Raw genomic sequence first — 27,875 nt, 5'->3', positions numbered from 1 at the left:
TCCTTGGATATTCCAAGTAATATATTAATTTTTGTTATTTTGTATTGATACAATGTGCCATCGCAATAAGTTTTATCTGTTGCTACACTATGCAAATGGTATCACTCAATCATTCACTGCAGGAAACTCCATTTAATCTCGGACCCCAGTCATCTTATGAAAACCACTCGCAATAACTTGATGACCAGCAGATCTAATGGGGCACGTTTATTATGGAATAATGGTGAATATATGCAATGGAGCACAATGCAAGATTTATATTGTGAGAATGAGCAAAGCCCAGAATGTTTGGTGGATTTACATAAACTTTCTTACGAGCACATCCATCCAAATTCTTTTGAAAAAATGAGTGTCAGTTTAGCTGCACAGGTTCTTTCCAATTCTGTCAGCCATGTTTTAAAAAAAATGGGTTACACAGAATTTTCTAAATTTGTGTGGAACATGGATCGTTTCTTTGACATTTGCAATTCCTGTAACTTTGCTCATAAGCCACAACAAGCAAAGTTCACTACTGCTGATGACCAAAGGTTAAAATGGCTCGAAGAAGATTTTGTTGGCTATATCAAGGCCTGGGAAAATTCTGTCACCATGAGACGAAAAAGGAATGGTGACTCTTTTACAAAGGTGGAGCAAGCAAAAATGTTGTTGTCCCCTGCAACAAGAAATGGATTGGTGTTTACCGCACGAGCACTTGTTAATATTGTTAAAGAGAGGCTTGGTATTGGTGCTCCATATATTGTGCTTCGACGTGTATCACAGGATTCATTGGAATCATTTTTTGGTCATGTGCGATGTATGGGCAGAAGCAATCGAAACCCCAATTTGATGGAGTTTCAACAGCGATCCCACTGTCAATTTCAATAAGGGCCTCAAGCAATCTTTTGAAGGCAGTGTTAAAGACAATTAACATTAATATTTGTTCATTAACTAAGTAAATAATAAATACCAGGTTCTGTTTAAAGCTTGTTCCTTGCTCCTGCTCTAGCTTTGTGGTCAACAACAGGTTCAGTCACGTAATTGGCATGCCAAAACCGCACTTAATGGCCTAAACAGATCCCATAAACTTAATACCTTTTAACATTTGCAGTCAAATCTATTTGGGGTAGTCTATAATATTCTTAAAATAAACGAAAATGTAGAATAATAGAGAAAATATGCAATGGTGCGGCGGAAAACGCAGAAAGGGCCGCAAGTTTTCTACATACCTGTTCGCTGGTACTAGTTGTGATGGACGCAACTCATGCGTGTCGCGTAAAAGAGAAAAAGCTAAAAAACGCTATTGCGAATGCGAGAGAATGGGATGATTGTCCAGGCAATGTATGTAGGCTATGGTTAGTGGATGCTGAACCGCTTCCTTCCCGCCATTGTGTGCTCATTGAAACGTAACGAATCACAATTGTGACGGAGAGTACCCACCCATATTAAACAATAGAGCCAGTTTTAACGTTCCAGCATAAATACCTAAAGGGGTATGGTTACAGGTACGTAGAATGGCATTGTCCAATCATTTTCTTAAGTTTTTTATATCAGTTTAGGCATATTATATATAAGTTTTAGTAGTTCAAGCAGTAGTATGTATCGTATTAGTATAAACAGTTGGCAGTTTAAGTTTAGTTTTATTTCATTTATAATGCTAGAAATTCTACTGTTCGTTAAAAACTAATCAGTTTAAGCATTAGTGCTCTGCTGGTCAGTCTATAACTGATGATTTGTTTGGTGTTCACTGGTCCAACCAGCATAAAATTTAGGCACCCTACTCTACTGATTCTACCACGTAGACGTAGAGAAATAATTTATTTATCAAAATATATAAATATAAATATTCATATAAAAACACCGTTTTCGGATAGTGCTGTACATATACAGATTAAAATACTCTTACAACGAAGTTGTTTTGTGTTTCGATTTTAGATATAAAATGACGCCGGCATACCGCTGGTTTTTACCTTTATTGACATTTTCCTGTTTGTTGTTGGTATTTACAGTCCACAAGTTTCCCTTTGACCAAACACCTCGGACGTTTCCTAAAAAAAAAGTAACTGTACTTGTACACAATCATTTGGACTCAAACAAAAAAACGGCTTTTCCAAGAGATTCGCCGTTTTTCGGTCTCTCATTTCAAGAAACGTACGGACTACCGTGTAGCGTGTTTGCAGAAACAGGATTTAAGCAAGTACTAGAAGACTGGCGCGACTACATGCCCGAATTTCAAATTTCTTTGCCAAAACATAAACCCGTACCGAACTTTTATGTCAAAAACATATCCAAAGTTTTTTTTGTTGATGAAAAAATCGATTTTAAAGTCGGAGATGAATTGAACGCTCGAATTGAAATACAGGAGAAAAATAATCTTTCTCGTGGCGGAGATTACTTTATCGCCAGACTAGTGTATGGTAAACCATCATTATATCCCGATGGAATACCTGGAAAAGTCACAGACCACCGAAACGGATCGTATAGTATACAAGTACCGCTGCTGATACCAGGACAAGCACGACTGGAAGTTAAACTTATTGTTTCACTAAGAGGAATAGCTGAACTTATACGCTGTACTTCTACTCGAAGCTTCCTTGGATCAAAATATGTTTCTGTATTAGAAACTGGTGAAGTTGTAGAATGTAACGTGGACTTTAATGGTACCAGGTAAATACTTTACTCATACAGTATAGTGCTTTAGTTGTGTGGGTGGGGTAAGATGAGATGCTGGTGTAAGTGATGTTAAAAATCCTATATTTCCTGGCCGGGAACAACGCTCGTTTCGTCGCGGGTCTCCAGGTATAAAATTCTGCAAAATAATTCTGCAAATAGTCTTTGTTTACTATCAAATGCGAGTAGAAAAAAAGAATAAAAACATGTTCTATTTTACCCTACCCCACTTATATCGTGTATTCCGTTACTCGACCTATACTATCTACAATATATTCCGTTTACAGTCTTCAAAGCGACGATATATGCGACTACAGTAACCCAAGAAACCAAGAACCGTGGTTCTGCGCAAAACCAGCGTCCAAAAACTGCTCTAGAATTGCCGACACCACCTTTCAGCATTACCATTCAAACTTTTATTCGAACTATGATGCCTGTAACGATGACCTAATTCGCGCTTTCGGGTGGAACATAACCATTCCCGGTTCCGGGCTAAATGTTACTGTAAAACCGAGCGAATCTAAACTGCAAGAGCCATTGGCCTTATGTAAAACCGACTTAAATGGTTTAGACTCTATTCGACCGAACGGGTATGTTGTAGACGGAAGTTGGCATTCCAGACTATGTTACAACTCAATAACTGCAGGAGCACCAGTCAATGCTTGCTTTGAAAACAAAGTTGTCTACTTTTTAGGCGACTCAACCATAAGACAGTTCTATTACCTTGCAGTAAATTCATTAGGACTCATTTCAGAAGGTCCAAATAATGGTCGCGTTTGGCAACAACCGCAAACTGCCGGAGGTCCAGGAAATAGCAGATTATATTATCGTGCCCACGGGCCGCCTTTGCAAAACCCAGGCCCCCCGAAAAGCAGGCCATACATGAGTGACGTGCTGGATGAGATCCTACCTGGCGACCAAGAAGTTGTTATTGTTCTTAACATTGGGTTACACATTCTGTATTTTGAACCATCTGTTCTTATTCACCGTTTAAAGGGAATTCGAGACGCAATGTTACGTCTAAACCAGCGCCGATCCAACGTTCGTTATATATACAGAAGCCAACGAGTGCTTTCTACACTTAATAGCTGGCTTGTTTACCGACACGGTGTCATCACTCGAAAGATATTCAAAGACGTTAACAATTTTTTCTATTTTGACTTGTGGGACATTTCAGCCTTATGGCCGTTGGACGATTATCACCCAAAAGCGTTTCACGTTGAAAGAGAAGCGTTGTTTTTATTTAGTTACATCTGCAACGGAATTCAAATTTAACGAAGTTGTGATTTTTTAATAAATTTAGTTATTTCAAATTTATAAGATCAAAAAAACAATTTTGATTTACGGTCTTTATTAAAATGTGACGAAATACCACAATACCGAAAGCAAGAAAATTCTGAACAGATTCAAGCTCTACCTTACGGCAGGCTATCACACATTTTTTTATTTATTAACTTGACGACGACCACCAAAGCTCTGGCCAGACTGACTTGCCAGTTTGTTTGTACCAGCCTGAATCCCGATAATTTTCTTGCCCTCAATTAAGGTTTGTTCGTCAAATTCTCTCTTGTTTTCGGCGGACGGTTTCGGGCCGAGTGTCGGCCAGTTTTTGTAGGATGGCGAACTTTCTTCAAATTCTGGTTTGGAGTGACACTGCAAAAAAGTGTAAACAACTGAAATTGTTAGTCCAAAGATTTTGAGTACAAAAAGTATGAATAACGCATTTGTAAAAGCTATTAAGTGGTACAAACAAATGTGCTTCCTTAGCCCAGCAAAAGAACGTCGTTTTTCTATGTATTCATTAAGTCACGGGTATATAGCATATATAGACCAATTATACAATTAGCTAAATTAAGCTCATACGAGGAGCCTTATTTAGTAACGGTCCATGGGAGTCGTGCGGGTATACGGTTTTAAAAATCATTTGAATGTTATTTGTTTACCACCAAATAGGACGAAAAATAGAATGAAAAGGTGTTCCATCTTCCCCAGCCCTACTATACTTGGACACATTATATAGGCCTTTAAAAAAATAACATAAAGGGCTGCTTTAAACCGATTGGTTATAGTTAAAGTGACAAAGATTCCTAACCTATACATTAACGTACCACACGACCGAGCGCGAACAAAGTCGCAGTCACTGCTGGGATGTTGGACGCTTCAAATAAATCGACAGTCTGAAACAAATCGGTTTTTGGCACCCCGTAGTTTTCAACCATTGTGAGAAAGTTTTGAATATTTTCCATCTGTTAAACACAGCGATTAAAGACTTGACACAAAATTATGTTATCAGCTTAAGTTTCGAGAAACATTTGTATTGTATGGTTCATATACACATAAGAGTGCCAAACAGTTGGTTTTAATTGGTAGTTTTTTGGGCATTTTTCTGTGAAAGCGAACAGCAGCGTACTTACCAATTTAAAGGGCATGTTGCTGTCCGATATCTTTTTGACGCTTTTTGGAACAAGTTTGTTGGCCAACCTTTGCAATATAAATGAAGTATAAGTTGTACGATCTATTTCCGTAGTGAAAAATCAAACTAGCATGTTAACCAATGATTCGTGTCTTGTTTTAAAGTTCAGAATGGTCGCGCGTGAAATAGTTTTTTATTTATCCTCTAAGACTAAGCTTCGAGTCTATAACCGTTTGTTTCAAATCTAACTAAAGCTGCGGTCGTGTCGGAATTCGTCGCGCCAGTTAGCGAGACAGCCTATAAGACCACACGGTTTGCAGAGGCGATAGACAGAACCAAATTCGGGTCATAAGCTCGTTCCAATACTGTTGAGACCAACGGCCCTTGAGAGTTCTCATCGTTATACCAGTCATTACAGGCTTGGTTAAATCTAATTGAAGGTGTGGTTGCGGTTAGATTGTATATTAAAGAAGTTAGTGGGGTCACAACCCAAAGCTTTCGCTTACATTTACAACTAAAACAGACGTTTATAATTTACGTTCAACTTTGATTGAAAATGCGATCAATAATGAAAGTATTTGTTGGGTAACTGTCAGCAGTTCTTTTAAGAGACAATTGAGGTGTTGAAACTGTGCATTATGGATGCTGTTTTGTATTCGGATTCACATCCGCACGTCATTATACTCACTTACAAACTTTGCATTTTATAACAAACAGAACCATGTTTTTATTCGAGTTTCTGCATACTCACTTGCAAAGAATTATTCCATTCTTCAAATTTTCTTCGAATGATTTTTTTGCATCAAATTCGACCTCGGTGATTGCCTTGATCCAGTCTTCCACTTCTTTCTCCTTTGCAGGATCTCTTTTACCGGCAATCTAAAGTTACGTGAAAAGGATATATTAAGGTGTGATGTCTTTTGTCGTCCTTTTTTAATAGTAAACAAACAGTACATAACTGTGGGGTAATATGGAACACGTTTAGCACATAATATTAAAATATTCTGATCGTACTTTAAACAAATGATAACACTCTATGGGAGTCGTAAGAATGCAGTTTGTGAAAAAAAAAATATTGAATGTATGTGCTAACGGTATCTATCTTACCCTAAAGTACTCTAACGTTAATATAAGTTTAACTTTTACCAACCTTTCGTGCGACATCCGCGCTAAGGCCGTATGCATATCCTTTATTTGCCATTCTGTCAAGTTTTTTAACAAATGATACAGATTCTATCAACCAGCTCTCTGCAAGATGAAAAGACGGATTGTAAATTAACTAATACTTTATTATATCTTCTATAACGCTGGACTTATCTCTTAAATAAAATCAGTTGACAGTTTTTTTAAACAAGAAAGTACTAACTCTGGTAAATCTGTCGTTCTCTTGCTTTTTATACACATCAGTGTTAGGGCATTCTGCAGCCGGTCCTGTATGTGCTGTAATGTTTCCATATGTAGATATGATTAGACCCCAAGGGACCGCAATGACCCAACGCTTGGAAATAGAAACACACAAATAATCACACAGACGAGACGAGGGCCGTGAGCTGCGTATGTCACTGATATGCATTTGGGCGCTTGCGTAGTTTTTTTGGCTCGTTTATTCGTTAGCAAATGTATTTAACGGATGATGTATTAATTCACTTATTCATCATCCATTCCTATAATGAAACTTAATTATTTGTAATAAGATTTACACTCTTAGGTGCCAGCTTCCTACTATTAAATGTTGAGCTACGCTAACTAACATCCCAAATTACCAACAGTTAATTTAACAATGATTTGCCATTATTTTGTCCGCGAAGCATTTATAACTTTTGGTATTTCCTGAAAATGGTTTGTGACCTCACTTATTTTTCAGCAATACTTTATTGCCTCAATAACTTTGTAAAAAAAAACAATGTACTGTTATTGCATTACTCTTTGATGGCGTTTTAGAAAGAACAAACCGGTAAGACTTTGTTCGTGGTCCCCTATTTATCCTACAATTATATAATATATCTGTGGATTTCTTACACGCGCTAAATTTAGTAAAAAAGCAAAACAAACAAATAACACAGTTTTCAAGATACGGCTGCCTGAAACTTACGTTTTATTAAATTTATTTGAATGTATTGAGAATGAATTATCGTGGATCCCACTAATTGTATCGTGGTATGGAGCCATATATCGACGAATCCAGCAAAGTCAGCCAGTTGGATTTGTACGAAGATCTGTTAGCAAATGAAAACTCTACAGCCAGATGCGTCACTGTGAAAGAGGTAATTGCACAAAAAGATGATGTTGTGCTGCAAAATAAAGAATTAAAAAAGCAGCTTGATGCGGCGTTATGCAAGTTACAAAAGCTTACGGATGAACACAACATTTTGCAACGTAACTTTGCAAGTTTATTAGAAACTGCTAAAGTTGAGCTCGAACGAAAGAACAAGTTGATTGCTGTTCTCACTCAAAAGCAGAAGAGTATTCAAAAAGAGTCGAATTTTTGTTTAAAAGATGACCCACAAAGGCATCAAAAAAGAGGGAGCAGGGAAAGAAGTTCTTTGCAAAAAGATATCACCAAAGAATCCTTTACTGGTAGGTCCTACAGACAAAGTGCTGACATTTCAAAACATGAACCAAATTCTCGAAAACGTCCCCTTGATTTAAAAAGTGAAGTAGAATGTAAAATTCCCAAAAAATGTCTTGGCAATTTAAAAGGTAAAAGATTTAATGTTGACAGAAATCGTTCCGAGTCAAAATCGCCAAACAGGAAAAGCGAAGAAAGGTCTGTTTCTACAAATAAAACAGATTCAATTAAAAGCACCCATATAAACAAATCAAATTCGGCACAGGTTGCAAAAAAATCTGTTATTTCTTCCTATGGAGAGGTGGGTTTCTCCAAAGTTAATGAAACAATCTCATTTAAGAAGTCAAAAATGATGAAAGAAGTAAATACATGTAAAACTAAACGCTTTGAATCAACACTGCCAAACCAAAGGTTACATGAAACAGAGATTTGTCATAAACTTGCGCCAAAAACAAACAACAGCAAAGGTATCGCAAAACCTGTCGATAAATCTATGACCACAATTTCTTCAACTGCATCTTTAAAGTGTTTGGAAAAGTCAAGTGAAACAAGAAATTATGTAATGGAGTTGGAAAAAGAAAGCACAAAAAAGGAGAAAACAACTTCAAAGTTTAATAAAACATCACTTTCTTTGAGTGGCTCAAGCAATTCAGTTAATGAAATAGGAGCTGGGAAAAACGGTCCAACAAAAAACTTAACAGATGAAAAATCTAACTCAGCCGCATTAAAATTATCTTGTTCATCAAACTGTTTATCAAAGAAAACACCTGAATCTGTAAAAGAACTGCTATCAACTAACATGAAAATCTCCCCACCTAACAAATCTGGTGAAATTGAAAAATCTGAGGAAAAAAGAACTTCCGATGTTAATACACCACCTTTATCTTTAAAGTCTTTAAAAAAGTCAAATGAAGCACAGAAAAAGTCAACAGAAAGAACAAATAATGAAAAACACAATTCTAATGCACGAAAATTATCGCGAACTTTAAGTGTAAGGAAACTAGAAAAATTATCTGAACCGGAAACAAAATCTACAGCCAAAGCAGAAAAAGAAAAAACTTTAAACAAAACACAAGAACCTGTTGGGGATAAGACAGCAGAAAGCGGAAACTATGTCGAAAACAATTCTAATATTAGAAAATTATCACAAAATTTTGGAAAATCAGACAAATCACCTGAAACGAGAACAAAAATGACAACAAGCCCAACAGAAAATGTAAAAAAAACTTTGAAGAAATCTGTGGGGGTAAAGTCAGCAGAAAAAACAAATAGTGACAACAACAAATATACTGATCAAAAAGTGTTGCGATCTCCTAGTTTAAGAAAATCTGATAAATCAATTGGGTCCAAATCAAAACCGAAAACCAGTCGCACCAAGAATGAAAAAAGAAGTTCTGGATCTTACGAGCCCTCATCCAGTTCTTTGGAACATGTAGTTGAAATAGAAGAAACAAAAACATCAAGTAAAAGAAAAAAGAAGAAAACTAGTTCTGAACTACAGACACTTTCAGTTTCTTTAAGCCCATTAAGAAATATACATGAAACGCAAGTTTCTGGAACAAAAACAGTAAATGAAACAAAAGAGACAAAATCTACTCCCAAATTTCGTAGTCTTTCAGTTTCTTTAGGCTCAGCAAAAAAATCAATGGAGACACTTGATTCTGACAGAATAACAGCAACAGAAACCAAGAAAAACAACAAATCATTGCATAAATTGCCACTTAAGACCAAACCATCACTAAAAGAAACAGCCTCTGTCTCTTCTAAGAGTAAGAATACAACAGACTGTAGTGTTGAGAAAAACACAAAGGCGAATAATGTGGAACAGAGTAAATCAAAAGTAAATCAAAAAACTTCTAGTAAATCAAAAACTGATGCAATAAAACGGCCAATTTTAGCACAAAAGACAGACCAGTGCACTGTACACAAATCTAAGTCTGTGTCTTATGAAAAGATGCCTGTTGGAGTAGTAGCCGCTGACACTTTGATTCCAAATCAACATGAAACTGAGAACATGGATACCGGTAATCATGGCTTTGATGGAGGCCTAGTACCCAAAGATCACACTAGTAAAACTACCACAAAAATCAAAGTACCATCACTGTTAAAGGAAAACCTAAACCAAAATCAGAAAAAAGATTGTCCAGTTTCACCAGCAAAAATGGAACCTGAAGTTTTAAAATTACCAACAAAACAAAGAGAAGAATTATATACTGACATTGCTAGATCAGAAGTTTCGAAAAAAGACGTTAACCCAATCGCAAAGAAAAATGTTGTATTCACGGAAAAGGAAAACTCCAGTGACACTACATCAGGTATGCACCCTTATCTAAACTGTTTGCACATTTCGTAATGGAATAGCACTGGCCACTGTAACAACGTTATTTTTTCAGTTCCTGACATAGGCACACAAAGCCACAACCTGGGATTTATGTATGGCTACAGAAATGCAGCTCTTCAATGCTTACTTCACATTTCCACAAAACTTTTGGCAAGTTTTAAAACCGGTAAATAAAAAAATAAAAAACTTGTAATCTTCTATTGCTGTTCAGAGCTGTTCAGTGTGCTACATTTTTGTGATTGCAATTTTTATTCTTGAGAAATGTTTAAATCTGCTTTAATTTTTTTATAGTTAATTTTAAACTTTTCATTTGGTACTTTTAAAAAGAGATGATGTTTTAATGACTTTTGTTCGTGCTTTATAAAATAAAACATTCATTTTCTCTTCGCACGTTCATATCCTCCAATTACTGTGTCGTTCATCTAGAAAAAGCTCCAGTTCCCAAAGTAAGGGATTTATGGATGTTAAGTTTGGACAATTGTCAAAAAAGACGAAAATTTAATAACCAATGGCAGTCGGAACGAATATCCGAGAAGGAAAATCTTATCGTGGCAAGTACCAACACAGAACATGCACTACCTTCAGCTGGTTAGTTAAAACTTAAAATAATTTGTGTGTTCAAACATGGTAAAGGTCCTACGATCACAGTATATAATTATTTTCGCCTGTTTTAAATACCTGTCAACTACTGATTTTTATTTTCAAATATTATATTAAAGTCTAAGCAATTCGTTGTAATTTATCCAACTCCACACTAAGCTGATTTGTAGGTTCATTTTTGCACAAATGGCTTTTAAAAAGAAATAAAACAAAATATACATACCATTTACAATATGCACAGATATTGTTTCGGCCTCGCGTTCTTCAACTTATACAATGAACGAAGAATCCATGCGAGCTTTCTTTAACATGGAACATGCACTTACCCCAATAAAAACACCTTTATATTGTAAGTGTATTATTGTATACCACCGTGATTTCTTAATTTTTTGGTATTTCTGTTATATTATCTGGTTGCCTTTGTGGGTATGTTTCTGCTCAGTTTTAATTGGATTAAAATAGTAAAAATATGCACCTAAAAGTTTATCTTCTCGTTGCAAGACAATGACACTCGCTATAACACAGTGTATTACAATATATATAACTTTTTAAGTCAGTAGGTGATTTTTTTTTGTTTGAAGTAATGTCTGTTTAATGTTCTGCTTGAAAACACATACGCCCACAACGGTGGCAGCATCATGCCCCAGGTTCATATTCTTTGGTCTATAAGCAAGCGCTTCAACTACCATCTCACAACGCTGGGACATATTCACTAGTTAGACCGTTTTGGTCTCAATAAATTTTTTTAATATTTAGGTAAAAAAACTTGCTTTGATTACAACTGATGGTTAAAGATTTAAAACACACAGTCAATCTACAAAAGTAACAATTAAGAGAACTGTTTAAGGAAAAAGAAATAAAATGTATGCATACCTAAAAGGAATCTTCATAAGTCAATTTTTATAATGACTGTCTGTTAACTTATCTTACTCAGCTTTTAATGCTTTTAATAACATTTGCAGATGAGACCTCAGAGAGGTAGCAACGAAACACAACCAACCACCACAAATTTAAGAATACTTTTTTTCGATTTTTTTAAATAAAATATTTTCTTACCAGTACCAGTGTTATATTGCAAAACAGAAAATATCATGACCTCTGGATCAAAGCAACGTCCACAAGTGAACGCATATGCGATATGCCTACAGTGGTGGCATTATATTGTCTTATACGGTCGTCACTGTTACTGAGGCGTTTCGTGAAATGACGTGACGTATTACTCTCATTGCATATTTCATATACGTGGTAACAATCGGTGTAGAAGACCAACGTTGGGCAGTTAAGATATAACTTTAAAGGAAGTTTATAATACGTAGCACGGCCTGCCGGAGGTAGTAAGCCATGTATGTAGCAATCCTGTAACGCGCTAATAGGCTAAAGATTTCCTATGACCTCAAGGGTGTTTTTTGTAGACTGTATAGTGAATATTATAGTTCTTATGGTAGCTGTAGAGTTAAATGTACATTACTTTTGTTAGAATCTCAGCTTATCAAAGTATATATTTATCGTATAAAGGGGCGTCATATATATTGTACGGTGGGGAAGATGGGACACCTTAGCACATATAATATCCAAATCTCCTGATTGTGTTTTGAACAATTAACAATGCTCTATTAGAGGCATGAAGATATGGTTTTATAAGTCTTTAAATGTTTTTTATTTATTACCAAATGGGATGAAACATTATCGAATGAAAAGGTGTCCCATCTTTCTCCACCCTACTATACATTAATATACAGGTCGACTATAGTGCGCCGTATGCTGATAAACCATTTGACAAAACAGAAATTGAAAAAAAAAATTTTTTTTGATGTTTATAAAGATACGGTCAGCGAATAAATGATTTTTATACTGATTCATTCAACAGCAAAATTAAACTGTATGAAATGTTTACATCTTTTTTTGTAATGAGCTGTTTGTCGGTTGCTGTCGGACAAATAACCTGGCATCAGTTGGGCACGAGCGAGTATTATATCCACGATGCCACATCTGTTAGTCACTCAGCAGCAGTTAGTGCCTGTACTTCCATGAATGCTACACTTGCTCGAGTAAAAACTACACAAGTTCAGCAATTCCTTGTGCAAAAAATTAACAGTAAGTTATACTTAGTATCGAAAATTCCTTACAGGCTTGTTAAAGTTAGATTTTACTTTAAAGACACGCCAGCTAACTACTACATCGGGTTAGACCGCATCAATCCAACCCCAACCGGATTCCAGTGGAATGACGGAACGAATTTGACCACAGATGAATCACAATTCGGCATTACTCTTGATAACTCTGGTGGTAATGAAAATTGTGTTCATTTAAGACACGAATCACAGTACAAATGGAATGATATTTCCTGTGGAACTGCAATGAAATATATTTGTGAGCGACATGCAGGTAGGATAGTGTTGCTTGTATAAACATTGTTGTGAACAGTCACATTTTGGAAATACATCTATATATTTTTCCAGACATAATTGTTAACGGGTCCTCCGTCAAAGTTGTCTCCTCAACCTATAATAGCTACACGATGCTAGACGTTATGTACAAGATGTGTTTCGATACAGCTCCATACAAAGTAGAAGCAAGCGCTCGTACGCTGCATGAAAGTTTACCCTATCGTTTCAACATTATACCAACCGTCGTTCAACCCCATTTCTTCAGAATAAAGTTGGAAAGAGTCGACATATACAGCGGTTGGAGCCCATCTGAAATCAAGATCTCCTGGAAGGCTTACTTTAACACCACAGTTCAAATCTACTGAAGTGTGGCAAACGAAATGACACAAAGCATGAGCATTTATTGCGAACTGACAGATTTTGTTTTATATAGTAATGTGGGGTAAGATGCTGGGGAACCGTTTGCAACAAAATCCTATTATTTCCTGATTTTGTTTTGATCAATTTACAACGCTTTTTTAAAGTCGTGCTGATACAGGTATTTAATTCTGTAAATATTCTTTCCTTACTACCAAATGGGACGAGAAAATATATTGAAAAATTTCCTATCTTATCCCAAACTACGATATTCTGATATTATTAAATGAATAAGTTCAATTTAATTATTCTCGTGTGGCGGGCAAAAATAGTAGTAGTTTTAAAACGAGGGTTGAATTTTATACAACTCGTGCTCGCTTTAAAATGACCAGATGTGTAACATAGTCGGTAACTGTTTATTTTTATCGCTGATAATTTTGAAAAATTCCTTTAAATTTCTTGCGGCGAACGTATTTTCTAGTGTTTTATATTGAATAGTATAGTTCTATGAACCACGGCTTTCCGAATTTGAATTCTGCATATTATATTGTATAGTATTCAAGCGCTAGAGTTTTCGTACACTAAAAAGACGGAGCTCCCAAACATTGTGTTGTATATATATACAGTACTATATACAGTTAGTGTAGCTGTCATTTTTACCGAAACAAACTGCGCATGCTCTATTGATTGCAGTTTTAGCGTAATCTTTCATGTATTGATACCACGGTATTGAATGACTCAGACCACTATGCCAGGAAACTAGTTGGTGTGCATAACCTGTGATGTCATCATACGCCTACCGATTCTATCTTTGGCGAGTTTCCGATTCCAAAGTGGTTGCAATACATTAGAAAGTAAAAGTGGGCGACGATGCTTCTAGCTATTTACTTTAGTGTACTTGTTCTTTTAATTAAGGCGACTTCAGGTCTGTAGAACTGTTTTACAGATTGGTATGGCGTTAATTTAAGCCATGTTTTGTTATGAGTTTATAAAGTGAGTGTCTCGGTGATTAAACAGTTTAAACTATTTTAAACTAGGTCTACGTTGTTACGATTGCCAAGACCGCGTTATAAATGGCAGCCATGTTGACCCCACGTGTGTCAATCCAACCGGTTTGAATTCTTCTAGAATTTGTTACAATGGTGAGCTGTATTGCATCACAACTACGTCACAATATCAAAATGTAGGTAATGACGCAGTTTGTTTTCTAAATTACTGGTAATGTAATTTGTTGGTACATTCCAGACAATAACAAGAAATTGTTCTGCTTCCAAGAGTACCAGTGAATGTCGAGACGTCGTTGGTTATCGAACGTGCGTCACTTCCTGCCAAACAGGTGTGGTTCTCATCAAAACATGGTTTTCATGCGGGCACCTTGCTATGTTAAATATACCATATTTTTCACTAAGACCAACGGTCTCTTGATACAGTTTTTGCACAGCCAAACGTATTTATAAACAGACATATTAAATATTTTTATGACCATGATTACTTCCTAATAACCTAGTATAGTTTTTTAATATAGCACTGCACCTCAAACTTAACTTAATATATAAATGCATTCGACATATAGCAAGGAAATTGAGTATTCAATTTGTTTAACATTATTGTCCTTTAAACAGATTTATGCAACAACTTCACAGTCGCTGTGCCTAATTCATTGGTGATTTCAATCTGTTGCATTATTTTGGTGATGTCAGAAACGCTCCGTTGGTGAAATGCTCATTTCTATTTAACATTGCTTAACACTGATACGTTGGAAATAATAAACCTACATCTGTTTTCCAGTGCGTAACAATATGTGTTTGCGTTGTAAAATGTAAGCAGTGCCATTGCTTAATAACAAATAAACCAAAGCCCATTGAAGCACTGTATCTTGTGTGACCTTAGAAAACGGCTGACAATTTCGAATAGCTTTGGCTGTTAGAACGCTAGCGACGTCACGGAATTGTAAATTGTTAGCGAGAATATTCCGTTCGGATAGCTTTGGCGAATGGTGTCTGTATGTACACGGCCTACTAGAGATATCTCTAGTAGGCCGTGGTATGTAACAGTAGGCTATATACGCTTGCGCTCTTAATAAGAACAAAACTGCATTCCAACACGGGTGTTCTATAGGCGCAAGGAATAGCAAATTACTGAAGAGGGTTTCTATAAAAAGAGAATAGCGTTGGTAGAATTATAAGCACTTTATAATTACCGTTAGCTAAACAGTCTAAGGTTTTAATCAATTAAAATAATTAAAAGTATAAGCTATACTCTTAAGACTTTTTACGCCATCAGGCTGTATGGCCCAACTTTGATTTAACACGCTCTATAACGAGAAGCGCCATGATTTGACAGCAAACACAGAGAAAAAATACGTTTTTACCATGAGGGTGAAATAAAACACCCTTTTGGGGTATTTTACTGCTGTTGTTATAATGCAGCATTTAAAATTAAATTCAGTTATAAAGATGTCGGTTAAATGCAGACGAAACTTTGGTGGTCCAATATAATTTTCGTTATTTTATCATTTAGGAAAATGAAATTATTTGCATTTTGCTGCATTTTGAGTTGCCTGTCGATCGCTGTCGGGCAAATAACCTGGCATCAGTTGGGCACAAGCGAGTATTATATCCACGATGGCACAGCAGTTAATCACTCAGCAGCAGTTAATGCCTGTGCTTCCATGAATGCTACACTTGCTCGAGTAAAAACTACACAAGTTCAGCAATTCCTTGTGCAAAACAAGAAAAGTAAGTAGTAGTATAACTCGAAAAGTAGCACGAGGTGTATGAAATGTAATAGCTTATAACAACCGTCATTGCATAGCCACGCGCGAGTAATTAAGTTTCATTAAGTTTCATTTATTATAAAGAACGGACTAGCTATTACATCGGGCTGGAACGCATCAATCCAACCCAAACCGGATTCCAGTGGAATGATGGAACGAGTGTGACGTCAGGTGAAACGCAATGGAGTGGTACTGGTAGCAATCCAGATAATTCTGGCGGCAGAGAAAATTGTGTTCAATTGTCAAAACAATGGAATGATATTTCCTGTGGAACTACAATGAAATATATTTGTGAGCGACATGCAGGTAGGATAGTGTTGCTTGTATAAACATTGTTGTGAACAGTCACATTTTGGGAAATACATCTATATATTTTTCCAGACATCATCGCTAACGGCTCCTCCGTCAAAGTTGTCTCCTCAACCTATAATAGCTACACGATGCTAGACGTTATGTACAAGATGTGTTTCGATACCGCTCCATACAAAGTAGAAGCAAGCGTTCGTATGCTGCATGAAAGTTTACCCTATCGTTTCAACGTCATACCAACCGTCGTTCAACCCCATTTCTTCAGAATAAAGTTGGAAAGAGTCGACATATACAGCGGTTGGAGCCCATCTGAAATCAAGATCTCCTGGAAGGCTTACTTCAACACTACAGTTCAAATTTATTGAACTGTAACAACTTTACTGACATCTTGGATTTATGTATTTGGCCAACTTATGGAAACACCCGTTTCTTAAAAAACCTTAAATCTGTAAATATTGTACAGTCTGTTTGAACGAAAACGGAAGTAGCATATATAAGGTATAGGTGTTGAAAGCTTTGTTATGGATAAGGCTGCGTAATCAAGTATAATGGGACAAAAGCTTCTTTAAAATTCTGGCATGTAATCTTTTGATACGCAGGCAACAACTTTTTTCATTTCCTGTTGAACACTCGATAATTATATTACATCACAGCAACTTACAAATTTAATTTGTTTTGGCCTTTCTTAGTTATACTACTTATACAATTTCACTATTAAACATGTTTACCACCATAACACCGATTTGATTTTTTGACAAGGATGCGCTTATACCTCAGTAATACAAAAACTCCCGGCTTATTCGGCATGACTTTACTCAGAAAACTTACCAATTAACCAGTCGTTTTCTAAAACGTTGCGTAAAAGTTGGTACCGTATACGTCTTAGCTGGTCTTCTCTGCTGCGCATGCGTAGTAGATAAAAGTGTTGAGACGCTACAACAGCATACGCCACACCAAATCACCTTATAAGCACTTTAAGTGTACTGTGTACCAAAGCCCAAAAAGTGATTTGTATATAGGATGTATATGACCCAGTGCATAACAAGCTCTTTATGCTGTAAAACTTATACGTCATCTTTTGTTCAGGCTTTCGTTAAATTAGCTTACTCATTCGAATGTGTTATGGCTTCATGACTACGTAAATGTATGGTATTCCTAAAACGCTGAAAAAAAAAACAGTTTTGCTGGGAGTTTATTGCACGCAACTGTAGCTTCAGATTCCGTAACGAAAAGCACCCTTGACGTCATGGAACGGTATTGCTATTATGCTGCTTGGTTCCGCTAACTTTAGCGGTTGTTGTGTGTTCGTAACAATGTATCTTTTCGCTGTCATTGAGCTTAGTATTTTGTGTACATCAGTAGTAAATAGGGTATAATTATTTAGTATAGAGTTTGTTTGCAACTGTTTGCATTTGTGTTATATTTTGACTTGCCTGTCGGCCATTGTTGAGCAAAGTTCTTTGACAAAGGTTGAACTACTAAACAAATGAAACTATTTTCACTTTGCTGCGTTTTGAGTTGCTTGTGGGTAGCTGTTGGGCAAATAACTTGGCACCAGTTGGGCACGAGCGAGTATTATATTCACAATGGCACAACTGTTAATATTCAGGCAGCAGTAGTTGCCTGTGCTTCAATGAATGCTACACTTCCTCGAGTTAAAACGACACAAATTCAGCAATTTCTTGTGCAAAAAATTAACAGTAAGTCCCTTTCCATTTGATTAGACTATAAGGTGGTATTCGCGCGTAGTACTTATATATTGTAGTTTATTCATTCAGTTTTTAAACAGATTTATCGCTTGATTTTTACATCGGGTTGTTCCGGATCAATCCAACCCCAACCGGATTCCAGTGGAATGACGGAACGAATTTGACCGCAACTGAATCACAATTCGGCAATACTCTTGATAACCTTGGCGGTAATGAAAATTGTGTTAATTTAAGATACAAGTCACAGTACAAATGGAACGATGTTCCTTGCACAACAACAATGAATTATATTTGTGAACGACACGCAGGTATATAAGATCCATGTTGCAAAAAATCGGTCATTATCTTAATAAAACGACTGTACTCATTTTCTTTCAGACATAACCGTTAATGGTTTTTTCGAAAAAATTGTATCTTCAAGTCAAAGCTACATGCTAATGAATGTTGTTTACATGAGGTGTTTTAGTACCGCTCCATACAAAGTAGAAGCAAGCGCTCGTATGCTGGATGAAAGTTTACCCTATCGTTTCAACGTCATAACAACCGTCATTCAACCTCATTTCTTCAGAATAAAGTTGGATCGAATCGACATAAACGGCGGTTGGAGCCCATCTGAAATCAGGATCACTTGGAAGGCTTATTTTAACACTGTACCGGAATTGAAATACATTAAATAGTTACTATTTTACCGACGTAGATGCCACCACAATGTAACACAGACTGATATTTCATGAATCTTGCTCTAGTTAATAATTGTGTACATATTGTATAACCATGTTTTATCAGAGATAGCCTAAAACGCTATAGTAAAGTGTTCGAAATTCGTATAAAGGAAAATTTGTCCAGTGCGTTGACTTAGGTTAAGAGCGCTCGCCTCTGGACCATCGGCAATGGATTCGAGGCTTGATGCAGCCATTATTGTAGGAGTTTGTGTTTTTGAACAAATCGTTTATTTTGTATGGTAAATTAGCAGTATTTTCGGTATAAAATAGCGTGTAAGACTGCATTAAGGAAAACCGGATTTTTACAACTTTTAACTATTTTGTGCAGTACAAATATACCAACAAAATTGTTTGTTTAATAGATCCAGTTGTGAAGCTGAGATTAAATGTAAAACTGAATGCTGTTTGGTTCACACCTCGCTATAAGACCTCAAGAATAAAAACGCTAAACTCGCGCTTGAAACCGCAATCGAAAATCGCGAATCATTGTGAACTTAATTTACTACGTTACAGTGTTAAACTGACGTCACAATCAGCCCGCCATCCCATTCTTAAAGCTGATTGGTCCGATTGCTCACGTGACCGACGCCTCGCATCAGCTGCGATTGCGCCCGCCTTGATTGCTCCGCGCATAAAACGCCCTTTTTTACAGTTAGCACGTTTGAATGGGCGGTTTCATACCAGGTTACAAGTTAAGAGGTTTTAAGACATTTTCTTGCTCGACTTTAGTTAGGTATTGTTTCATTACATTAGCATTATCTTTTGCTATACTATTTACTCTAACATACTGCAGCTTTATATTATTATACAGTATAGTGTAAATGCACTACATTAAATACAATAATATTCTGCTACAAGCTCTGTGCCTTGCGTTCATTATTTTATTTAAATTTTTAAAGTTTAAAATATTCTTTATCTCATTCTGTTTCAGGAATCGCGACGATTCGTTATTGCGTCACTCGCGACGTCACACGCAATAACTCAGTTCAAAATCGCCGCGTTCTGTTACGTCACAAACCGACGCAAACGTTTTTATTTTGCTTTGCGACCGCTCGCGTTATTGTTACATAGCAAAACAACACGCGACTGTTGTACACCTTGGTTTCGCGACGTTTTTTTTATGGGGCCATGGCAAGACGGAAGAATAAAGGTAATTATGACGTAATAATATTCAAACTAATATTTAACGATTACATTTTTGCGGATGTTTCGACGAGTATAGCTGCAAAGGGAAAGCGCAAGGTATTGTATATTATCATTTTTCATGATTCAGTGATACACTTTCTTTCTAAGGTGTAATAAGCTGTCGTAGAACTAGTGAATTTTCTGCCTGTTACGTAACTATTACTTAGAACTATTGATTTAACGTATTCTCACCTGGTTGCAAGTCGAGAGAACAAAGACAAAGACCCCTTTGAAGGACTACAGGGTTTGAGGTTTGTTGTCCAGGTATGTATATTGTGTGTGATATATAGTAGGGTGGGGGAAAATGGGACTCCTTTCACACATAATAGCCAAATATCCTGATCGTGTTTTAAACAATTAACAACGATCTATGGGAGCCGCGAGGATAAAGTTTTATAAAAAAATTCGTAGAATGTTTGTTTACTACCAAATTGGAGGAGAAAATAGATTGAAAAGGTGTCCCATCTTCCCCCATCCTACTGTATGTAAAAAATAATAAACTCAAGTCCTGCTGTGTGGCTTGTTGAGTAGGTGTCAGAATCATGAACTGTTAACTATATGACATGTTAGTAAATTACCGCAAACTCCGATTGATTAATTGAAAGTTTTTACGCGATGGTAATTTTCCGGATACTGAACATGTGATGGTTGTGTCACTCCGTCACCAACCAAGTTACATACGTAGTAACTCGTTCGCAAGAGTTAGCAAATGGTTTATGAAACTTAACGTACGTGTTATGACAACTGTAGTTGCCCCGCCACGCAAAAATTAATTCAACCTATTTCAGATTCACGAGAGCCCAACCACGAAAAAACAACTTTCGAGACGGTTTTAGTTATTAGGTATTCGATAGAGATAAAAATAATTTAACCTATGGTACATGGTGGGCGAAGACGGGACACCTCTAGCCCTTAATATCCAAATATACTGATCGTGTTTAAACTGATAATGTTTTAAACAATCAACAACGTGGTATACGAGGATACGGTTTTATAATTTCTTGAATGATCTTTGTTTACTTTCGAAAAGGTGTCTCATCTTCGCTACCCTAATATATACGCTATAATAAATGGTGGTCATGTCTTTATATTTACCAATTTAAATATTTAGCGTGCGACACCAGAAAATGCTTAAAATTCGTCAGTCTAAAATTGATCATAAATTCGCAATAACGGAAAGGGAAATCGAAATGTGTCACCGTTTATATATTTGCCCGGTTTTGCTGTACGTTTGAGCATATAAAACTTAGAATATAGATTACTGCATTATTCTACAGTAGTATTTAGATCTCCCAGTAGAAGTTTTAACTATTAATTTAAAATGTTCTTGAAAATATTGTTTCTTGCTTTGTCTTTAATTTCCGTAGGTAAGTACGATGTTTTATAAAGATCTAGTTTAAATGAATGAAAATAAATGACATTTATTTATTCTCATGTAGAGGGGCAATTAATAGTTAGAACACTAGCGGCTTGTTTCATGTACAGCGCGCATGCTTCAGGTTATCATATATTGTAGGGTGGGGTAAGATGAGACACCTTTAGTACTTAAAATGCAAATATTCAGATCGCGCTTTAAACAATTAACAATGGTCTGTAAAAGTCGTGTGGATAAAGTTGTACGATTATTTATTTTTTCTTTGTTTACTATACCAATTAGTACGAGAAAATAGAGTAAAAAGGTGTCCTAACTTCGCCCACCCCACTATATGTAACTTTTTTTATGGGTGATTGTTTTTTGTTGTTTTGTTTATGCCTGACAGCAATAAATTCAAAACGATCATTGGTGACTATATCGTTTAAGCAAAATAAAAATATTTCCGCTTTCACTTTTTTATTTATTACTAGGAGATGCTCTGAAGTGTTACAACTGTTCCAGTTCTTTCCCTTCGGATCAAGAGTGTTTGAAACCGACCACAAACAGATATGCTCTAACTTGTGCGAACAACCAAAGTCATTGCGTAAAGATAACATTAAAAACCGGAAGCTTAGAGGTATAGGCAAAATAGAAAGCCGCCGTCGATAGAAAACGGCGGTTATTTAAAATCGTTCCCGAGCTACCATACGTAACTTTGTGGGCGATTGTTTAGTTATTTATTTTTGCATTGCCGACAGTTTATATATTCCAGTAACTACTGGGTTGGAACAACTACTGTAAAGTCTCTGCAGTAAGACCTTGCACTCTTTTTTTAAATTTTAGACAGTTGAACGTAGATGCGGAAGTCAACAGTTGAATACATGCTTGAATGTAATCATAACTGCGTGCTCCCATTCTTGCAGTACAGGTATACATATAGTATGGTGGGGCAAGATGGGACACCTTTAGCTCATAATATCCAAATATCTTGATCGTGTTTTAAACAATTAACACCGGTTTGTGGGAGTCATAAGGACACGGTTATATATTTCTTTGCATTGTCCTTGTCCACTACCAAATTGGACGAGAAAATAGAATGAAAAGGTGTCCCATCTTCCCCCACCATAGTATATATTTCGAAAGACGTTTTTTTGCTTGTCACGTTAATTAACCTAGTTATAAATGTTTCCGTTTTTTATGACTTTAAGTTACAGATCTTATTACACAGTGACTTTACCAATTAGTATAATATAAACATCGATAACGGCGCGGTATATTAAACGTAAAGATTTATATCGTAAGTTTAGGGCTTACGCTTACTCTTACTAATTATATTTTTTAATATGGAGCAGTTCACTATTTTGTGTGTCATTTTTACTTTATTTTTTCTGTGCCTATAGATTTGTGCAACAGTGCCACTAAGCCGCACGTAGATTTGAGATTTCTTTCCGCTTTGATGATCGGTTGGGTTGTCATTCTCTCATCTTCCAGCGCTTTACTCACAAAATAAAACTAGTGTCTGTAAAAAAATGAACGGTATTTGCGCTGACGTACAAATTATATTTGTTTTAATGTATGAATCTTGTATTATCGCATTATAGATCGTTATGTTCCTACAAATGACGGGTATGTTTATATATAGTAGTTTTAGAATTTTTTGAATGTTTTTGTTTACTACCAAATGGGACGAGAAAATAGAATTATAAAAGTGTCCCGTCTTTCCCTGTACTTCAATTATGTATGCCCGCAATACGATAATGCATTTTTTCATTGTCTTGTAAATACACATATATATTGGTATTAAGTCGTTCAAAGTTTTATCTCTGTAAAAAAAACTCTAAAATGATTTTGTTGTGAACAGCGTTAACTGCACTTTATAGAAACCTCCGGGCAACAATACGCGAAATATTCTGTTTGTAGATGAAAATGCCGGTATTTTTTAAACTGTAACGGCTACAATAGGTTTGTCATTTGTGCAACGATGCATCCATGCTGGCACTGAATGTGGCATTTCAGCTAGTTTTGATGACAATATTTGTCTATTTCATTTCGTGAACACGAATGATTAAGTTTGTAAATAATACATGAAGACATGTAAATTTGATGACAGCAAAATGACGCAGTAATGAGGCAGTTTGATGACGTCACTAGTTATAGCCGCGCAATTTTTAAACAACAAAATGTATGCATATTGCGTGGTATAATTTAAAACTTAATCAATACAGTAAAGCCAACTTTAAACTGTACGTTCAGTACAACCGATTAACCGTACACTAACGAAATATTTGTGTAGCTTAGTCGTAGCAACGAGATATATCTAACATAAACTTTACATATATTACTGGTTGTTGTCACTAGCACGTATACCGCAAGCAAACAAGGTACATAGTCCAATCCTATGCTATAGTAAAGGTCGGACGGTCGCGCTAGTCTTAATTTGACCTCGAGTTACCCCGGCTTCCCTTTTTCCTTTCTGTTATGACGTCGTCGACCAAGAAAGCCAGTCTGTAACGCTACAGGGCAAAGTCTGCAGTGTTAGTGGAGGTGTATTTGTCCATGCCATTCCAGTTCAAGCTTTAATTTGCGAATGCACTTTACGAATCCTAATCCGTTTATTGATCGTAAAGGGCAGGGCGTAGAAAGCAAGGACACAGACGAGTGATTTGGTAAAGTCGTTTTAAAGTGATCGTACACTGGTAAAAGCAGATTAGCCATTCTGTGATCGATAGTACAGTCGCCATTTGAGCGCCCTATGTCAGATATTGTACTTAGCAGTTCTATATTGTTGTATCCGCAGACACCATGAGCACTTTTCAGTCGAATTTCATTGTGCATATTCTGTTAGCTTATATATTTCTGAGCAGTGGATTGGTGGTCAATCTATTGCAGTTTTTAGTTCTACCATTGTGGTATTTGGGCTACAGAGACAAATACAGAGAACTAATATTGGAACTCAACCGTTTGCATTGGTGCTGTAAGTAACTAATTAATTTTAAATTATTTATCTCTGTGTTAAAAATAGATGCGTTATTTTGTAATAGGAAAACCTATTTCCGTTATCCTATCTGACCCATGCCGCTATGCGGATATCCTTATTAACGTTGTAATGCACATACCATGTGTTGTTAATGGTCTGTTCTAGTGTTTTCTGCTACGTTTATTTGGGTGTTGGTCGTGTTACTATAGCTTGGTGACCTGTCAAAATGACGCAGCACTTTTTCGCCTACTTTAAAGTTGTCTTTTGACATTAAAACCCGATTTTTTTTAAATTAAAAACTATAAACCGCGTATCAGTGCGGCCTAAGAAACATTTTAAGACCGAAATTTTACGTCTTACTAGCTATAGTATTACTCCTACCGACTAAATCGTGTATTGGCTACATACATTTGTTATTGTCTACTGTTAGGTAACGAAAGCGCGCGTTTTTTCTTAAAGGTCAAATTATGACCTTTGATCTGTGACATTGCTGAAATTGCGTTGTCATGCTTATTGTTTGTCTTGCCTATTATTCTGCTTTATATTCAAACAAGTACGTCTTTGACTTGGGACAACACCCACGATTTTAACTGACACACCTTTTATTCTTGCTGTTGATTCCCTTTCTTATTAGTACGAAGTTCGTTACCGTTTTTAAAGATATAAATAAAGAATTGAACACTTAACAACGCTCTTTAAGAGTCGTGAGGATACGGTCATATAATTCTGTTAATATTTTTTGTTTACTACAAACGGGAAGACACATGTCTAAAAAGTGACTGATATCATCTCCCATCTTACCCCACTTTTCTATATGTTATGTTATAGTGATACCTGGACTGGCACAATGGTGGGCGGGCGTAGAGGTGTACATGCACGCCACGCCCGATGATTTTGAAAAATTCGGGCATGAAACAGCCATCTGTATTATGAACCATAAAGGCCAGCTTGATTGGATAGTGAGCTGGATCGTGTCAGATTATTGCAATATATTAGGGGTAAGCTGTATTATCTGCAATTATGTTATTACAGTATGTTGTATAAAACGACTTTGGTCGTACCACTCGTACGTTAACACTAAAACCGTAGGAAAAACACAAAATAGTTGATTTCATTTACATAATATCAACACACTGCGATATCGTGTTTTTATTTTCTTTTTTCAGTTGTAGTAAAACATTTCTTTGTGTCTAACGACGTCACAATATGTTTTTTAGAACGCCAAATGCATTGTGAAACGGTCGCTCGGTTATATACCTATGCTAGGCTGGAGTTTTTGGTTCGCGGAATATATTTTCCTCAAACGGAAACTGGAAAAAGATCGGGCAGCGCTCGACTCCGGATTTAGAAACCTATGCACTTTTGCTCAGGACTTTTGGGTATGCGTCTAAACTAACTATATACGTCTCGAACCCTATACCTCGTTGTTTTGGCCTAATTTTCGCCTTTTCTCGGTAGATGTTAATTTTCTGTGAGGGCACGCGCTGGACACCGGAAAAGTACAAGCTAGGGGTAAAGTACGCTGAAGAAAACGGCATGAAACCGTTTAAGTACCACCTTGTACCACGCACGAAAGGCTTTAATCTGATGACACAGGGCCTTAAAGCTAGAGGTGCGTGACATGTATGTGTTAATTTTGCACTTGCTTTACGTTATTTTAATCCAGCGGCTGCACTTTATGACGCTACGGTATGTTTTCGTGCACGGACGGACCCCACGTTAGCAGGTATGGTAAATGGAGAGTCTAGCCGAGCCGACTTTATTATCCGGCGAATTCCCCTCGGGGAATTACCCGATGACGAAACTGAGTCCTCCAACTACGTGCATGACATTTACCACGAAAAGGTAAATCACGTCATAATTTTGTTTTAATTTTTGCTAACGTCATTATTTTGATCAGGATCGAGTGTGCGAGTACCACAAATTTGGAGGGGAATTTCACCGTAGCGATTGGAAATCCCCATTTTATAAAGGCCACGTGATGAGAAAAATTACTCCGAACACGAAGTATACTATTGTTATGTATATGCGTAACGTCGCAATAACAAACAAGATCGCTATTGTTACAGGACAAACCTGACCCTAGCTATGTGGATCTCTCTCACGTTATTGTCTCTTTTTTATTACGTCATAACCACGCTATTGTTTGGGTCTTGGTTTCAAATCGGCGTCATCACTGCAGTCGCTACATTAGGTAACTCAAATATTTTTTCTAATGTGACGTAATAATCATTCTCGTGACGTCACAGTTACAGGTATGTTCTACTTTATGATGGAAGCTGGAAAACCAAAGACGTCATAATCAGTGTTGCAATTTACTTTTAATATTCGCGTCCGTATAATTGTACGCTACAACAATTTCGTGCTGCATAAAATCATTCTGTTTAAAACTGTTGCGAGTGTTTTAGATTGACAATTAAGTGCTATTGTAAAGGTTATATCTTTTGTGTGCTTACAAAAAGATGCGCGAAATGTAGTTTAGGAATTTGTGTCGTCAAAGCTTTGCTGGTAACTGATGTTTAACCGCTATAAAGAGAGCTATAGAACTTGCATTCCTAATCTTGTTGGATGTCATTTGCATTTTTTACAGTCACTTTTGTCATATAGTAGAGCGGGGTAATATGGGAGATGATACCGTTTTATTTCTTAACCCATTTGGTAGAAAACAAAGAATATTTACAGAATTATATAACAGTAGCGCCGCGATCATAAAGAACGTTGTTTATTTGTTTAAAACACAATCAGAAAATATGGTACATTTTGTAGTTGTGTTCATCTTACCTCAAAGTACAACATTGTCTTCCGTCAGTGGGCGCTCGTGAGCCGTTTAGTTGTCACCCCTTTGCTCGCGTGTGTGACGTATCTACTTGAGGCCGTTGACCCCGATTGCTCGGAATTCAATGACAAAAAAGCAATGGCAACATAACATAGGCGAATGAAATATTAGTTATTCCTGTATTCTTAGTAGTTAAAAAAGTTTAATGCTGTTTTATAAGATCATATTTTTTAGCATTTAAATTCCCTAGTCTTTGCGCAAAGAAAAGATGATCAATTTCGCTTTAGTTTGTGGTTAGTTTTGTTTTATTCCCATAAGGTTTAGGTTGAAATTTAACACCATTGATTACCAAGGTTTGGTGGAGACAGTGTGCTAGCGTTAGTCTTATGAATTTTGTATATTACCAGGAGTCGGTACTCCAAATTTTCGTCTCATTAGATGTATTTGTCGTCGAAAGTGCATGCTGCGCTTGATCAGTCATGCGTAAAAGAGTGCAAGCGCGTCGAGAGGTCATTGATTTCGAACGCAAACCATTGTTTCGTCATAAGGATGTTTAAGTAGGTTCCAATTGAAAGAGCTGAAAAGACGTTTCGCGCAGTCGTTTGGAACTTTTTATTGATCCGTTTTCGCTGTGGTTTCTTGTTGCTTACTATAAAAAAAAACGCGTTTTTGTTTACCTTGTTTTAATGACGAAGTTCCGCACGTAACAGCATACATTAATCGTGTCGCAACGTCAAAGCATAGCACAGTAGTG

At 36.5% G+C, this 27,875-nt stretch overlaps 8 protein-coding genes and 1 long non-coding RNA gene across 11 annotated transcripts; 7 read left to right on the top strand and 2 right to left on the bottom strand.

Annotated features, from left to right (window-relative positions):
• Positions 1 to 192: 192 nt before the first annotated feature.
• On the bottom strand, positions 193 to 1,197 carry LOC113474799. Its single transcript, XR_003396488.1, has 2 exons — positions 947 to 1,197; positions 193 to 652 (listed from the first exon to the last, which is right to left on the bottom strand). It is a non-coding gene; the product is annotated as an uncharacterized LOC113474799 (long non-coding RNA).
• A 2-nt stretch (positions 1,198 to 1,199) lies between these two features.
• LOC100187384 (NXPE family member 3) lies at positions 1,200 to 3,959 on the top strand. 2 transcript variants are annotated; one of them, XM_026837250.1, is made up of 3 exons: positions 1,200 to 1,481; positions 1,986 to 2,643; positions 2,934 to 3,959. In XM_026837250.1, exons 1-3 carry the CDS (start codon positions 1,472 to 1,474, stop codon positions 3,919 to 3,921), a joined length of 1,656 nt encoding a protein of 551 aa, XP_026693051.1. In that variant the 5' UTR covers positions 1,200 to 1,471; the 3' UTR covers positions 3,922 to 3,959. The 2 variants fall into 2 exon arrangements, with proteins under 2 accessions (XP_026693051.1, XP_002124187.1); XM_002124151.4 differs by lacking the exon at positions 1,200 to 1,481 and having other exon boundaries at positions 1,834 to 2,643.
• Positions 3,960 to 3,967: 8 nt separating this feature from the next.
• LOC100182675 (myophilin-like) lies at positions 3,968 to 6,345 on the bottom strand. The gene is made up of 5 exons (XM_002129357.5): positions 6,210 to 6,345; positions 5,811 to 5,938; positions 5,061 to 5,127; positions 4,755 to 4,892; positions 3,968 to 4,299 (listed from the first exon to the last, which is right to left on the bottom strand). The coding sequence occupies exons 1-5, from the start codon at positions 6,258 to 6,260 to the stop codon at positions 4,090 to 4,092; spliced, it is 594 nt and encodes a 197-aa protein (XP_002129393.1). The 5' UTR covers positions 6,261 to 6,345; the 3' UTR covers positions 3,968 to 4,089.
• A 749-nt stretch (positions 6,346 to 7,094) lies between these two features.
• LOC100180330 (structure-specific endonuclease subunit slx4-like) lies at positions 7,095 to 11,630 on the top strand. Its single transcript, XM_002129442.4, has 5 exons — positions 7,095 to 9,943; positions 10,022 to 10,135; positions 10,396 to 10,557; positions 10,811 to 10,918; positions 11,532 to 11,630. Exons 1-5 carry the CDS (start codon positions 7,219 to 7,221, stop codon positions 11,549 to 11,551), a joined length of 3,129 nt encoding a protein of 1,042 aa, XP_002129478.1. The 5' UTR covers positions 7,095 to 7,218; the 3' UTR covers positions 11,552 to 11,630.
• A 651-nt stretch (positions 11,631 to 12,281) lies between these two features.
• On the top strand, positions 12,282 to 17,197 carry LOC100182624 (C-type lectin domain family 4 member E-like). Of its 2 annotated transcripts, none has more exons than XM_026836992.1 (3): positions 12,282 to 12,663; positions 12,727 to 12,954; positions 16,471 to 16,823. In XM_026836992.1, exons 1-3 carry the CDS (start codon positions 12,456 to 12,458, stop codon positions 16,761 to 16,763), a joined length of 729 nt encoding a protein of 242 aa, XP_026692793.1. In that variant the 5' UTR covers positions 12,282 to 12,455; the 3' UTR covers positions 16,764 to 16,823. The 2 variants fall into 2 exon arrangements, with proteins under 2 accessions (XP_026692793.1, XP_002129690.2); XM_002129654.3 differs by lacking the exons at positions 12,282 to 12,663; positions 12,727 to 12,954 and adding exons at positions 15,782 to 16,051; positions 16,174 to 16,395 and having other exon boundaries at positions 16,471 to 17,197.
• On the top strand, positions 14,038 to 15,179 carry LOC101242311. Its single transcript, XM_004226688.4, has 4 exons — positions 14,038 to 14,238; positions 14,351 to 14,496; positions 14,559 to 14,649; positions 14,936 to 15,179. Exons 1-4 carry the CDS (start codon positions 14,184 to 14,186, stop codon positions 15,028 to 15,030), a joined length of 387 nt encoding a protein of 128 aa, XP_004226736.1. The 5' UTR covers positions 14,038 to 14,183; the 3' UTR covers positions 15,031 to 15,179.
• Positions 17,198 to 17,575: 378 nt separating the features above from the next.
• On the top strand, positions 17,576 to 19,232 carry LOC100177972 (chondrolectin-like). Its single transcript, XM_002129682.4, has 3 exons — positions 17,576 to 18,098; positions 18,188 to 18,415; positions 18,486 to 19,232. The coding sequence occupies exons 1-3, from the start codon at positions 17,885 to 17,887 to the stop codon at positions 18,782 to 18,784; spliced, it is 741 nt and encodes a 246-aa protein (XP_002129718.1). The 5' UTR covers positions 17,576 to 17,884; the 3' UTR covers positions 18,785 to 19,232.
• A 1,766-nt stretch (positions 19,233 to 20,998) lies between these two features.
• On the top strand, positions 20,999 to 23,636 carry LOC101242363. The gene is made up of 4 exons (XM_004226689.4): positions 20,999 to 21,381; positions 21,860 to 22,005; positions 22,212 to 22,296; positions 22,769 to 23,636. The coding sequence occupies exons 1-4, from the start codon at positions 21,336 to 21,338 to the stop codon at positions 22,876 to 22,878; spliced, it is 387 nt and encodes a 128-aa protein (XP_004226737.1). The 5' UTR covers positions 20,999 to 21,335; the 3' UTR covers positions 22,879 to 23,636.
• Positions 23,637 to 23,912: 276 nt separating this feature from the next.
• Positions 23,913 to 26,826, top strand: LOC100175650 (1-acyl-sn-glycerol-3-phosphate acyltransferase gamma-like). Its single transcript, XM_002129795.4, has 8 exons — positions 23,913 to 24,342; positions 25,174 to 25,343; positions 25,563 to 25,724; positions 25,804 to 25,957; positions 26,012 to 26,190; positions 26,246 to 26,352; positions 26,415 to 26,539; positions 26,595 to 26,826. Exons 1-8 carry the CDS (start codon positions 24,171 to 24,173, stop codon positions 26,645 to 26,647), a joined length of 1,122 nt encoding a protein of 373 aa, XP_002129831.1. The 5' UTR covers positions 23,913 to 24,170; the 3' UTR covers positions 26,648 to 26,826.
• The last annotated feature ends 1,049 nt before the right edge of the window (positions 26,827 to 27,875 follow it).

Source organism: Ciona intestinalis, chromosome 12, assembly GCF_000224145.3.
Source record: "Ciona intestinalis chromosome 12, KH, whole genome shotgun sequence".
Lineage (NCBI taxonomy): Eukaryota > Metazoa > Chordata > Ascidiacea > Phlebobranchia > Cionidae > Ciona > Ciona intestinalis.
The sequence above is the reverse complement of the archived record's forward strand: the minus strand, read 5'-3'. Positions and strand labels throughout refer to the sequence as shown.